Genomic DNA, 15,277 nt, shown 5'->3' with positions numbered 1-15,277 from the left:
CATTCACAGGTCTACTCCACAGGATATGACATCTGACAATCAAATGTATGCTATTATGCTATGACGTCAGTCTTTAATGGGTTGCCAGTGATGTGCCAGACAATATATAACTGTATGAGGCATTGACTACAAATATGAGGCAGACATGTGGTCAGTCTGCAAAACGCTGGATAGTTGTCAGGTATGGGCACAGTATATAACATACAGTTCAACACATACTTCTGCACCCATTGTGTACTATGCACATACCCTATAGAGGTCCCTTATATTTGTAAGACAAGCATATGTATCATAGTAGCATTCCCAGGTGACATATAAATATTTACAACATCCTAGGTAGCTGGCCTAGCAGTGTCACACTCAGTATTGGACAACAGATACTCCAGTAGTAGTCATACATGAGCTGACCTTTGCTGGGGTGACTCATGGGCCAGAGATGTGATCCATGTCAATGCAGACAGGTCAAGCAGGAATGGCCATAGGTGTAGGACAGCAGCATGTGAGTCCAGCAGGTCTTGTTGCAACCTAGTGTTCACCTTCCTGTTTGACATTATTGCATCCCCCTTCTGCATTCCATTACAAGCTTATATGATTGACATACTTGCTCTAGTGCTGAAGAGTTTACTCAGAATAATGCATATGGTTAGGTTTGTGTAGTCACAGTCTGCCTTGGTGTAGTTGGGTTCAGACCTGTGTTGCATAGGCAGCAGCTTGCCTTTTGTAAGTAATGCTCATAATCATATTGGTGTCTCCCACTTGCTACTTACATCCAGAGCAGCTGTGTTGTCATGCCATTAGCCAATGCCATAACAACACAGTGCTATAATTAAGTCCTTCATGTTGGCCTTGCCCTTCTTCCTTGCCTGTATGGAGGACATTATGGAGGTGTGGGGGCTACAGCTTCATTAACAGTAGGTGGAAATTCCTCTCAGGACAAGACATGTGGGGACAGACGAACAACATGGTGAACAAAGCTCCAGAATTGGGTACAGATTGTAAGTAGGTATTGCTGTTATGCACATAGAGGATTACTAGATTAACAGGGTTTGTCTGGGCAAGCATGTTCTGCGTGACTTGATGTCTGACAGTGATATGTCTCTGACATATCTCGCCACTGTCCAGATGTCCACAGACTGCCCAGAGGTTTGCCTGTTATGTTTGGTCTGTTCCTCAGACAATTTCTGTTTTTGAGAAATCAGTAGGATAATGTGAGGATTGTAGTCAGTAAATGTTTGCATCCATTAGTGTTTCAGACATCATATCCTTCAGGGATGTTATGTTTCAACAAACCCTGTAACACCAGCAACTGTTTCAGTTTGTAACACCATTATGTGAGATATGTCCCTCTTTTCGGCCTCCTGTTCCCCAAGTATATCATGCTTTGTCCAGATGTCTTGCAGTAAGTGGTTCAGATGTATGGTATATCATTATTTAGTGACTGCACTCCTGATATCATCTCAGTGACTTAGCAGACCCCTGGAAGTGATATGCAGCAGTGACCATAACTATGGTCCTACACCCAGGATATTCTGCAGAAATCTGTACAATTGAGAGTTATGTATGACTGGCCATTGTTAACAGACTGCCAAGATTGTGCAGCAGTGTTCCGTGTAAATGTTTGTTGGGCTGAGTAGGGAGAGTAGCAGATATGGGTGCCATAGATCCTTTTCTATCTGACTGTGCATGCTGCTACATTTGCTGGTGGTCTATCAGGTGTATATGTTTGTACAGGCAAACTGAGACATGTCCAGTAATACCTTATGCTTCTCAGTAGACTGTGACTTGGGGCAGTATATGTTGGTGAGTGTGTGACTGGCAATCAGGATGTGTTTGTTCAAACAGTCATTCTACTCTAGAGTTCATTTGGGGTTCTGGTATGTTGCTGTGACTGTGGTGCAAATGGTTGTAGGTGGACATTTTTGCACCAATATCTGATTTTCCCTACAGTTCCATCCCTGTAGTGCATGATATATTTGGAAATACATGGGTAATTCCCCAGAGCTGATTTGGGGTAGTGTTGTGTTAGTCTTACTGTGGTTCAGAAGGTGCTGGGTGAAATGGTTGGCAGCTCTCACTGTTTTTTCTCTTCTGTTACATGACTGCAGTCATACCTCTCCACTGTTGAGACGTCTGACTCTAGACACTGTCCAGATGCATGGCTCATATGTTTGGTCTGTTCCCCATTACAGTTGTGGGTTCCTGACAAATTACAGGGATGATGTGAGCACTGACATCAGTAAATGATGACATTCATGCATGTTTCAGACCTATAATCTATTAGGAATTATATGTTAAACAAACCATGCTACTCTAGCAGACTATTACACATATAACAGCCATATTTCAAATATGTCGCTATTGTTTGCACTTTGTTAGGCTTTTTGCAGATGTCTTGCAGTAAGAGGTTGTTTATATATATATATATATATATATATATATATATATATATATATATATATATATATAGTGCTATGTATATATATATATATATATATATATATATATATATATATATATATATACATATATATATATATATATATATATATAGTGCTATGTATATATATATATATATATATATATATATATATATATATATATATATATATATATATATTTGTATTTATATATACATATAAGAGTACTACAGATATATATTTCCCTTATGTTAAATGACCAGAATGCATGATATGTTTGTAAAAGCATTACATATTCCCACAGCTCAGATGGTGTAGTGGTATATTGCTGTAATTGTAGTGCCAGCATCCTGGGTTCGAGATTTGGCAGGGTTGATTATTTTCTTGCTGGCAGAACAAGGGCTGATGGAGACAGAGTGATTAAGGCACTTTTAAGCAGTTGTAAGTGGGTTTGCGCATTTTTGCATGGAGCTAAGCAATGCTAAGAGACGGTTAAGCCCTCTTAACTTAACGCTTCCCTTAGCACTGCTTACTCCTGCTTACACCCACTCTAATTTTAATTAAAGAAAAGAAAAAAGGTGATAGGAAGGGGTGAAATGGGGACAAGCAGAGGGTAAAACATTAGGAAAAGCAGCTAAGGATGTGCAGCACCAGGTCTAGGAAAGGACCATATCTCTACATTTCTTCTGCAGCAACAGCTGTGACTAATGTGTAGAATTTGGAATTTACAGCCTCACACCCCACAGGGAGGAGTGTTGGTGACAGACATTTGTAGAATAATTTGTGGTTAGGTTGATTAATTTCACTGTACATGGGAGCAAAATGTAGAGCTATGTATGGGGCAATGATTGAGAGTGGGATGTTGGGGAATGGGTATAGGTATGTTTGGGGAGATAGGTTGGGTAGGATAGGTGGCATTTGCAGGCAGGCAAGACACACAAGACAACAAACAGGGATGTTATATGACAGATGAGGGGGTAAACACCTTGGATGGGGAGGGTGGTTGGGAATCAGATGCCCATGAGCCCCCAAATGGGTACAGTGGGACTGAGGTCTCTACCCATGGGCAGTCACCACTGCACCTTCATGGCCCCAAAAGTGGCTGTACTGGGGGCTGGACAACAGGGGCAGGTGGCCCTCCATCTGGCACAGCTGCCCACCCAACTCTGAGTGGATGATGCTGCATACCATACCCCAGAACATTCTGCGGGTGATGGGCTCCTTGCCATGCCAGCCCGGGGGGAGGGATTGGCCCGTCCTCTGAGGTGGTTCCACCTGAAGGTGGTGCAGGACCAGTGGAGGGGGGTGTTCCGGGTTGGGTCCCAGACATGCTGGGGCCCAGTGCCATGGCCAGATAGGGTGGGACAGGCAGATCTGCTGGGATCTGCCTTCCCAAATGTGCTATGCTGTTGTGGTTTGCCAGGATATATTGGTTAGTCATGAACAATACATTTCAAAATTAGTTATAACAGCATGCGTGGGTGTTCCCATTAACCCAAGCCAACAGATATGAAACACTTGCATAGCAAACAGAACACAGGCATAAATGGAAAACAGTAAACATTTTAACAGCATGCAAGTTACACTGACAGCAACAGACCACCAGTAATGGTATTTGAACACGGTATGTTAATATCCAACCAATGAAATATATGGACAATAATAGAACACATGTCCCAACAATAGGTTATGAGAACAACATACCCATATTATACGAATAATAATTATTGATGCAGGTGATGGGTGGGGGAGAGAATAAAAAGTCCATTAACTGTATCAGCTTCTGTTGTTCACAACATTACTGCTCAATACTCTACAGGTCTGCCCTCTCTTTACATCTACCTATGGCCCGTAGCTTCTGCGGCACATACATACCTGTTAGATTGTCAACCTGTGATGGTATCCAGCAGACTGGGTACACTGTGGCTACTTTACTGAAGATGGCTTGTACATGTCAGGGTTACATACTTGACAAAGAAGGAGTACCCTGCAGTGATCTTGTATGAATCCGCTATTAGCATAGTTCACCTGGATTCCTATCTGTGTCCAAGGTGATTGGCAGCACTGACCACTAGCCATGACAGCATGACACTTGAGAGACATGTATTGGGAAGAGGGCATGGTGTATGACATATCCTGCTGTCATTTGCAGGCATGGGGTTGGACAGTAGGAGAGTTGTACATGGTGCATTGTTATATCCTTCAAACAGCTACTATAAACATTTCATTACCTGTAGGACATGTGGAGAAAATATCTGTTAACACTATCTGACTGTTTCTACAAATATTTAAGGTTTATTGTGTGCATATATGCACATATCTCAGTACCATTCTCTGAATTCGAACCAGGCCTGGGTGTGCTAAAATGAAATACAAGGGTGTTTCACATCACACTGAGCTATGGGGAACTGCTGTCACTTGTTTAACTGCTTTCTGCCTAATACTCTGTGGATTAGACAGTCTGACCTTGTAATCCTCAGATTCATGCATGACAGATAGTTCCTGTACTGTGTAGTAATCCTTTGAAATTATAAGATCTGGAAAGCAAAGGTTAACACAAGGCAATGCAGAAAGGGACACACCCTAATACATTGGGCATTAGTATTCAAGGTTCTGATCTTAGTGTATAACATATGTCATATTTCATGTATATCTTGATTTACAGCACCACAATCTACTGTTTTGCATGCTAGCTGATTCTCAGGACAACCTGTGTTTATTCATGCTGTCAAAGCCATATTTTCCATGTAGAACCTGTACACATTCTATTTCTACAACAACATACCAGAATAAACACAACAGTTGGTGGTTTAGGTTTTTATTGTGCTTATATGACACAGTGTTCTACTTCTGCATATGCTGTAAATGACTATTAGTCTGGCAAACTTTTCTTTAATCGTTAGACACAGTACACAGTTAACAAGTTAATCCTTCTTATTTATTTCACTATATAATGCAAGGTAGATCTGTACTCACCAGCCTGTCAGCGCAGCCTTGTCAGTCTGTCCACATGGGCCTCACCATTGCTAGCCCTCTCCATTGCAGCTGTAGGGGGAGAAAACAAACAAGAATTATGCATAACTGACTATCACAGACTCAGGCTAGAATTTGGTACAGCCATATCTGGGATACTTACAAACTGCTGGAGCATAGTTGTCCCGAGCATCTTGGATCCATTGGGCCAAAAGTGCCCCCTTCCTCTGCTTTAGGTCAAAATAGTGATGCCATACCTGCTCACCAGTTTGGGGGATGCCAGTGGCACTGGTGACATCACATGCCAGATGGTCCCAGGCCTCCACCTTTTACCATGAGCCCTGGTACTGACCCTGCAGTAGTCTGTCATCATGGTTTGCTAGAAGGAGCCCAACCATGACTCTGGACTCCAAAATCCCCCAGCACTGCACCCAAAAGCGTGAGCCCTCACCAACACCTGACATAGTTCCTACTCAGTGAAATCTACAACAGATTCTGGCTGTATTCCTATCTGTGCCATTTAAATAAGGCTATATTCCCACCCTTTGCCATCATTGAACCATTTTGAAAATGCTAAGCTCATCTAAGCAGTGCACAAATCTGCTAAGCCATTTTGAACAGTGCTTAAAGGGATAATTGCTAAGCATTGCTTAACAGTGCGCAAATCCACTTAGCTGAGTGGACTGCTGCTTAGCATTTATGTCTAAGTAATGCTTAAACCAGCTAGGCATATGTGAGCACTGCTAACCATTGTTCACTTTTCATTTTTAGGGAATATCAGAATAATGACTTTTAATTAATCATTAATGACATATTAGTAAGTGGCTATGATTTACTTTACATGACATCCCTTTATGTGATTTCATTACATTACCATGGGGTGTGGCTATCCTGTATGGGACACTTGTGCATACATGGGTGATTTCACATGCTATATGCACTCACACTTCCATTGTAGACCAGCTACACTACCCTGGTAGACAAATATCAGTTACTACATAATTTAAAATAATAATAATACTTTTAACATTGCTTTCATGTGTAAAAATAAAGTACCTGTTTTGGTACTCAAACTGTCAACAACTGTATGCAAAGCCAGGACTCTAGCCACTATGCTATCTCAGCATTAGGATTTTAGCTGTATATTTTTATTTAACCCCTATGGGATGTTTAAGCAATGCTGAGCAGATGGCCATAATGTGCACACCCACTCAGCTACGCTTAAACATACCTGAGAATGAAAAAAAAATGTAATCAACCCACTTTATTTCCATGTATCTGTACTCCTTGTCAGTCACAGTAAGGGAAATTGTAAGGGGACACATACAGACAGATTTTAATTATTGCTCTTACAAACTTATAAAGTGTGACTGTGGTTTTCTAGAAAATCATTGGCAGACCACTCAGGGTTTAAGTCAGAACATACTGACAGACATTTGGGTTTCAGACTTCATTCTTCAGGAAATCCATGCTAATGAAAACCTTTTATTCTATCAACTTTCCATGTTTGTAAGTGCAATATTTATATGTCCCTATTTTGGGGCCTTTGTCCCCCCCCCCCCATTATTTAAGGTGTTGTACAGCTTTCTTGCTCTAGGAGGTTGAGGTGTATGTTAGGCAGCCACCTGGGCATTCTGCAGAAACCTGTACAGTTGAGGGATATGGCTCATACGTCACTTTTACAATGGCAGACATTTGGGTTTCAGTCGTCATACCCTTCAGGAAATCCATGCTAATGCAAACTTTTTATTCTATCAACTTTCCAGGTTTGTAAGTGCAATATTTAAAATGTGTCCCTATTTTTGGCCTTTGTCCCTCCATTAATTATAGCTTTGTACAGCTTTCGTGCTCTAGGAGGTTGAGGAGGCATATGGGCATTCTGCGAAAACCTGTACAGTTGAGGGGTATGCTATACCCCACTTTTATCATGACAGACATTTGAGTTTCAGTCTTCATACCCTTCAGGAAATCCGTGCTGATGCAAACCTTTTATTCTATCAACTTTCCAGGTTTGTGAGTGCAGTATGTAATAAATGTCCCTATTTTTGGGACTTTGTCCCCCCATTATTTATGGCTTTGTACAACTTTCTTGCTCTAGGAGGTTGAGAGGTATATGAGGCAGGCATCTGGGCATTCTGAGGAAACCTGTACAGTTGAGGGGTATGGCCATATGGCACTTTTACAATGCAGAGGGTGTGTGACAGAACCTGTCACACACCCTCTACATTGATTTATTGCTCCCCCTATCTATTTCACTGTCTGTGGCCACTGTTTTACTCATTTTATTTCATTTCAGTGTCCACAGACACTGAAATACTTTTAAAAAGTGCATTATGGCACTTTTTGAATGCAGGGGGTGTGTTAGATGTGTGTGCACTACTTAAACATGCCCCCTGCACTCAGTAGTGTTTGTGTCCATTTAGCCTTAGCAGTAGCACACCTTTATGAATATGCAAGGTGCGCTGCTGTTAAAGCTAAGGCTAAATGGACACGGTTCACTCCGTGCAGGAATAGCACTATTGCTGCATGAAGTTTATTGAATCCAGAGTATGGTTTAAGACTGCAAAACTATGAAATATATGCTTTGACTGCATGCTGGGTGAGATTAACATTGTAATAACTAAAATTCTCCAAAAATGTATACAAAAAAATGCACCTTTGCATTACTGTCAGTAATGTGTCATCACTAAACTTGGCTAACAGAATATGCTTAGGTTAATAGAAGAAATAGTGAAGTATATAACATGACAATTATTGCCAGTCAGAACACTTTCTGTGCATCAGCTTTAAAGAAGAAACTGCTGAAGTTTTCTGTGGCTACCTTCCCCAACATTAAAGTAAAAAAAATAACATTGTAAAAAATTGGCAGAAAAAGATGATTTCAATGTACAAAACAAATGAAAAAAATATGTACATTTTTGGCAGGATTAATAAATGCAACATCACAGCTTTTGACAAAAAGGATATCAACCAGGAATAGCAGTGAAATACAAACACATTTAGTCCTGTATTACTGACCACAACAATCACTAAATGCAGAATTATAACACATGGCAAAAAGAAAATTGTTTATGACTGCAAACAATTACAGTGCAACTTAATCACTGCCATCATTAATGATGTATAAAAACTTATGACAAGTACATGTCTATTACTACAAATATGCACCTGGACCATAGAAAGATGTTTTCACAACTGTTGAGAAGAAAAATCCTGGGACAATACTAACATATGTATTCATACATTACATGTGTTATCCTAAAACTATCGAAAAAGTATTTGTTATGAGTGAAATAACTTGTATAACATAACATCATTAAAATCTGAATCTATACCTCATCTAATTACTCCAGGGACATGCACTTTTCAGTATTCTGTTATAAAAAACCCCTTCTAAACTACAATGAGGCAAGTCATCTTTCTCAAACTCAGAACTACCTGTTAGTTGTTTGCAAAGCCTTTATGATGAGATGAAAAACAATAATTTTATGCTTGTCAGTATGCAGCCATGTGACCATGCTGTTCTTCTTAGAAAAGAATTTGAAGAGGTCACACATTTGTCAAGTAGCAAACAATATTAGTGCACTTGTTTAATTCTGTTTACCTTCACTTCACATTGAAAATCCATTTTTCCATTCAATGTAGCAAACTCTTGAATGCAATGCATACTACACTGCCCAAATGTAAACCTCAACAGCATGAAAAGTCTTTGTGAGGTAAAGGCAAAAAAAAATGTTGCCTTTGTCAGTTTATAACCTAGCAATGATTTAAAGAAATCTGCAAATAGTTGATAAACACTATGTCACACAGTAACAGAATGTAAAGGGGTCATTCGTAATTACTTTTACCCTCACACCTCAAAGCAAGTATAGAAAACATTCACCAGAAAGAAAAATATTTCAGCTCACTTATGCAGCCCTTCATAAATACAAAATCAAAGCAAAACATGAGCACCAATAATGGAAAAATATTCCACAAAGTGAAATGCATGTAAATAAGCAATGCAACTGCTTAGATATATTGTTACAGATAACCATTATACAAAACCATATCACATCAAATGAAGCATATAAAACAGCACTCTATAATGATGAATGTACATTGAAATGTGATCTAACCTGCACCCACTGCACACCTGTCCTTAACTGCATATAAAAGTAAAAAATCAACACACCCGACATGCATAACTCTATAAAGCTCCTTGCTCAAGAATTTTGGGCAAAGCCCAAATGGACAAAGGCCCAAAATCAGAGACAATTTTTAAACACTTTCATCATTTACCTTTGCAGTCAGATCAAGCAAGGAAGTCTATGGTTTCTTGTTTCTGATTTCAAGCACAATTTGGTAACATCACCCTTTCCGTATCAGTAGTAAAACCCAGAAAAATGCCTTTCTCTAGACACTAGGAATTCAGCAAAGAGATCTAATTCCCACCTGTTTGGATGACCGTCCATCAGAGCCAGATTTGAATACTACATACCAAAATGCATATCAGTACCCAGGAGCCATTCTATGTACTACTATATGTAGCCTAGTCCTTTTGTCCATTCACAGTGCAGCTTACGGGTCACTTACACATCCCTTGCCAAGCATGCCAGGTCAAAAGTCATTGATCTGTCTTGACTACTAAGAGGTAGTGTCCACTGAAAGTTAGTGACAATGATCAATACCAGTATACACTGGGAACAAAAGATTGATATACAACATGCATCACCCTCACAAAATTAAGATAGTAACACAAAATCCATAGCTATGAACACCTTTTCTCAATAGTCTATGACATATACAAACATGATGGAGTCAGTAGCCTAAATTCAGGAATAATTTTCATAAATTATTCTAATTCACTTACAAAGTTAATAGAACGCATTTTGTATTGGCATGCAATTTTCTAAATAATAAGTATGATGCTCTAATATCTAACATTATTTTATGACTAATCCTAGGTTATTTACCAGAAAAATCAAAACATTTACAAAGAACAGGTGAATAAATATGAGGCAAAATCAGAGACACTTCAGATATAAGAGCATACCCCACTACTGCAGCTAAGATATAATTAGTAGGCCATATAGAATATTGCATGATAACTATATAATAAATAAGAGGAGGTTGGAAAGGATTGGGAAAAGAGACTGGATAAGCAATTCTCAAATAAACAATGGGGGATATTTGTATGGCTCCCAAATATGCAACAAAGTCTAGAGTATGTATGATTTTTGCTTGGAAGTGTTTGCACAGTTATTTCTATATCCCAAGCAGACTGCAAGGATTTTTTCTTCCATGATATTGCAAATGTTGGAGATGTGATGAAGAAGAAAGAGGTACTTGGGAACATGTTTTGGAGCATAATGAGTTGTCAGACTACTCTGTCAAAATAATGGGTGAGCAAATTGATGTAACTAAGGAAATTATCTTCTTGAGCTGTGATACAGGATCTGAATTACCTAGAAATAGTAAGGCCTTGTGAGTTTAATTTTCGTGGCTGCCACAAAAGCAATTACTAAAAAGTACAATTCAAGGCCTACACCAACTGTACTAAAAGTAGAGAATATAGTAATAGAGATAACAGAAATGGGTTGTTTAGAAAAGGGTAAGAGCAAACTACATTGGAAAAAAGGAATTGTGGGAACAATACATGCAGAATAAAGTACAATACTTGCAGAATAAAGTTTTGGAGGAGGAACAAGATTTAAGGGAAGGCAGGAATTGAATGAGCTATGTAATGTTTGATTGACAATGACTATAAAGAAGATCATATGTGATATATAATGTTTTCAACCAAAAATATGTCTATATAGTTTATTTTCATTTCTATATATGTAGGATTGCCTATGTCATAAGTCATAATTCAATAAAGATGTTTTTTGTTTACTAAAAAAAAATTTGCAGATTACTGCCTCATTGCTCTCCACGTCTTTGCTCAAGAATCAGGGACAAAGCCAAATATAATGGAAGACAAAGGCAAAAAAATGGGGATATTTTTTACATTTTTAATTCACTCGGAAAGTTAATAGAACATGGTTTGCATTGCCATGCATTTTCTGTAAAAAAGTGTCTGACATTATTAATTGACTAATTTTCAGTGAGTTATCAAAAAATTAAAACTTTTAGGAGGGACAGGGCAAAAATATGCAATATCAGGGATAGTTAGGACTGGGTATGCTTACACATTTCAGAAGACTACCTCACCAATTCCACAGCCGTAAAAGTGCCTTACCTCTTAAATAAACCAGCTTAGTAGGTGTCCAGCTTTTGTCCCTTGCAAACAATCCAACTACAGCAGCAAAGGCATGCATGCGTGCTCGCTCGTGCACATGCACGTGCGTGCGTGCGCACACACACACACACACACACACACACACACACACACACACACACACACACACACACACAAATCCACATTAAACAGTACTGCATAGATGATCCCACCTGGCTCCATGTACAAGTTGCATCTCTTGGAAGGGCATGGTACTGTGATCAGTTTGCACGAATTGCAGCAGTCAATCAAAATAAAAAGATTTTTTGCTGCACTGAACATAGATCTTTAAATGACTGTCATTTGCCACTTTTTTACTTCTTAATCAGCTCCAAATGCTAAATCCATAGTGCAGTCTGTGGTGAAGTATTGTAGAGCTCTTTCTTTTTTCTTTTTCTAAAAACAAAACAGGGAGAATGAAGCAGCCTGTGATACTTTTTTCAGTGTATCACAGTATTTTCAAAACTGTAACAGCATTACAACTGATTGTCTCATCTCATGAAGCCATTCTCTGATTGGCCCCATTCTCTGCATGCCATTTTGCTATAATTGCAGTTTGTGAGCCAGTCAGAGAATGGAAATTGAAGCCTCCATTTCATGATGCACAACAGCTGATACAGTCTGTGTCTTCTCCCAGATTTGGAGCTTTCTGCACAATGTGGTACATTTAAACACATAGTGGTCACATTGTAGAAAAATACTGCAGTCTTCAGGGTTTGTAAATAACTACATAACGATATGTAAATAAGCTACCAGATGCAATTGTGGGAGAACAAGTATGCAAATGACACAATCAAAGCTTGAGGAGTGATTTAAAAAAATATATAAAGCGTGCACATAGTACCACAGCAGTTACCTATTCTCAATGTCAGTAATCACTGGTGTATAAGACACTAGAATGTATCTGTACAACCAGCACCTAATCTGCCACCATTTGGCTGACCAACAAATTGTGGACCACTTCTATGTGGCTAAGAACACAAAATGAAAGATTGTCAAATTCTGTCACTACCGATGTGAAATCAATGGGGATGTGTGCACTGTCTATCCCAATGAATACTAAAATGTGTAACTTTAACCATCCTTTATCTAGGTGTCAGCCCCACACATCCCACATCAGTTCTCTCACACCATGTTGCAGCATGTGAAAAAGCACATTTGGTCCCCAAGGACTGCAGAGGGAAAAACATCACTATGTGTGCAATCTACAATACTGCTCATTTTTCTGAGGTCCTGGGTACCACTAACGGCACATATATTACTATCAGTGTTCCACTGATATATCAGATGTAAAGGATTCCACTTCCTCAACTTCTAGGTGGTAAACAATACACAGGGTATCATCTATAATGTATACCTATGCCACCCAGGCAGTTTCCATGATTCTCAAATGTGGTGCACATCTAACCTACATCCAGACTGTAGCAACATTTCATCTGGGTGAATATCCATAGGGGCATCTACTCAATAGGTGCATATATAAGTGGATAAACAGACTACCATCCACACACACACACACACACACACACACACACACACACACACATATATATATATATATATATATATATATATATATATGTGTGTGTGTGTGTGTGTGTGTGTGTGTGTATAGTTACCTTGCATTCAGGTATCAGGACACTGTTGTGTCGTAGAAGATGCTGGATATGTTTTAAAATCTTGGATGATGACCTCCATCTGCAAACCTCAGCTCTTGGCAGACATGGCATACAACACCCCACACCCAGATATGTGGAATGTTGTGGAGTAGATGGTCAGCATATTTAGAAATGTTTCCATGTGTAGATGCATCCAGAGGGGCACTGGAGTATTTTCCTGAGAACTGTAGCCAGATACTTGCCAATTGCATCATGTTACATAACAGCACCAGGGAACCATCTCAGCAGAGTCCAACACACCAACAGGAGAAGATCAACCAGTCAGAGGTGGAAAAGACAGCCACATGAACCCACGTGAAACAGAGGCAGGAATAATGCTTTGCTGACCTGGCAAACAAATGGTATTAGATCCACAACTATTGGCCTTGACACAGACAACACAGGGTAAAATGATGCATGCATTATCTAACCCAATGGGGTAGAACATAGTCATCATCATTTGCACAGGTGGGGGGGCAGTGTCAGGTGATAGCAGTGCTACATATGGGCCAGTGCCGTGGATGGAAGCCAGATGTCATAACTGCACAGTCTGATTGCATGTTATGGGGGGGGTTAGGAATTACATCCTCCAGAGGCAGAGTGGAGCTGCTGTGTCTCAAACATAAGTGATGTGTACTGTGGTGGCCAGCAGGGATGTTGTAAAACTACAGGAGCATGTCTGTGTACCCTGATGGGATGTTCAATGTCTGGAGCCATTGGATATGTGGTAGCTATGACAGGGCTCTGCCAAAGGGTATGTGTGGCACTCTCTGGTCACTGGGGATAGTGATGGTGTAGAACTACATGAGTGACAGTATGCAGCCTGGTGAGTTGTCCATGGGTGGAGCCTGAGGAGCATCAGTGGCCATGTACATGAGACCAGCCATGGCCAAGTGTGGTGGCGTATATGCTTAAAACTGAGAGTGATACTGTCTTTAGGAGTGGTCTTTATGATCTAAGTTTGCTGGCTGGACCTTAGAAATCACACTTACTTTGGTCCACCACACTCCACTGCACTGATCACAACTTCTCTGTTTGGACCCTTCCACAGCATGGACGTCAGTACCATCAGAGGCAAAGAGGATACTTACCACCTACCACATGAACATGTGGACTATTCCACTGCATGGATGTCAGTAGCATCAGAGGCAGGGAGGACATTTACCAGGTTACCACATGAACATACCTGTGGATGCTATGTTAGCCACCAGTGACCTAAGCAACATTGTCTGTTCCTTGTTCCCATACTTATTGTCATTGTGCAGATGCTAGATATCATCCTGCAGCTTATGCAAGTGCTGCACATCATCCTGCAGGCCAAATGGCACCCTCACTATCTCCATAATAATGTGGGTAGCAACCATATGTGTATGTATCACTGACCTGCTCGTATGCTGGTTAATGCTAAATATAGCACCCAAGTCAGAAACAGGCCTGGAATTAGGGCAGTCCCACAGACCACCACCCTTTTCCCCTGTAGGCTGTACTTGAATGACAGAGGCAGTGAGACTCACAGATGTAGTTTGGGCAGGGGACTTCTGTATATCCTGAACTGGGCTCACAGTCCCAGGATGACCATCAGACACTGGTGAGGCAGGGATATTTTCCACTCCCTGATTAGTCTGCTTGTATGTGTTTGAGGCCTCCACTGTTAGTGTTGTTGACAGCACCACTATGTCTTCAGACTGTGCTAAGTGTATGCTGTCATTTTCATCAGACACAGGTAACCTGTTAACTTCAGGCATGTGCTGCCTTATTGTGCTGGACCCTCTACTAGCAGAACCTGTGAAAGCAAGAAAACAGTATATCTGTGGCAGCACTATAATACATGAAAATACCTCCAAATACCAGGCATACCATTATATGACATATGCTCTGACTACCATATAGATAGCTGCATAACTTTATGTGTAGGCTTATGCAGTTACAGATTGGAGTTACCTGTAGAACAGATGTGCAGAAGCCACTTG

General features: G+C 40.1%; 1 protein-coding gene across 1 annotated transcript in view; it reads right to left on the bottom strand.

Moving 5' to 3' along the window:
• The window catches only part of LOC122800256 (2'-5'-oligoadenylate synthase 3-like), a 340,294-nt gene that overhangs the window by 123,397 nt on the left and 201,620 nt on the right, over nt 1–15,277 (bottom strand). Inside the window, exon 9 of the mRNA XM_044069747.1 lies at nt 14,691–15,090. Within this exon, the coding sequence (XP_043925682.1) occupies nt 14,691–15,090 (400 nt within the window). The remainder of the gene's footprint in view (nt 1–14,690; nt 15,091–15,277) is intronic.

The sequence above is a fragment of the Protopterus annectens genome, chromosome 4.part0, assembly GCF_019279795.1.
Source record: "Protopterus annectens isolate FY-2018-M chromosome 4.part0, PAN1.0, whole genome shotgun sequence".
Classification (NCBI taxonomy): domain Eukaryota; kingdom Metazoa; phylum Chordata; order Ceratodontiformes; family Protopteridae; genus Protopterus; species Protopterus annectens.
This window is presented reverse-complemented; position numbering and strand designations above follow the sequence as displayed.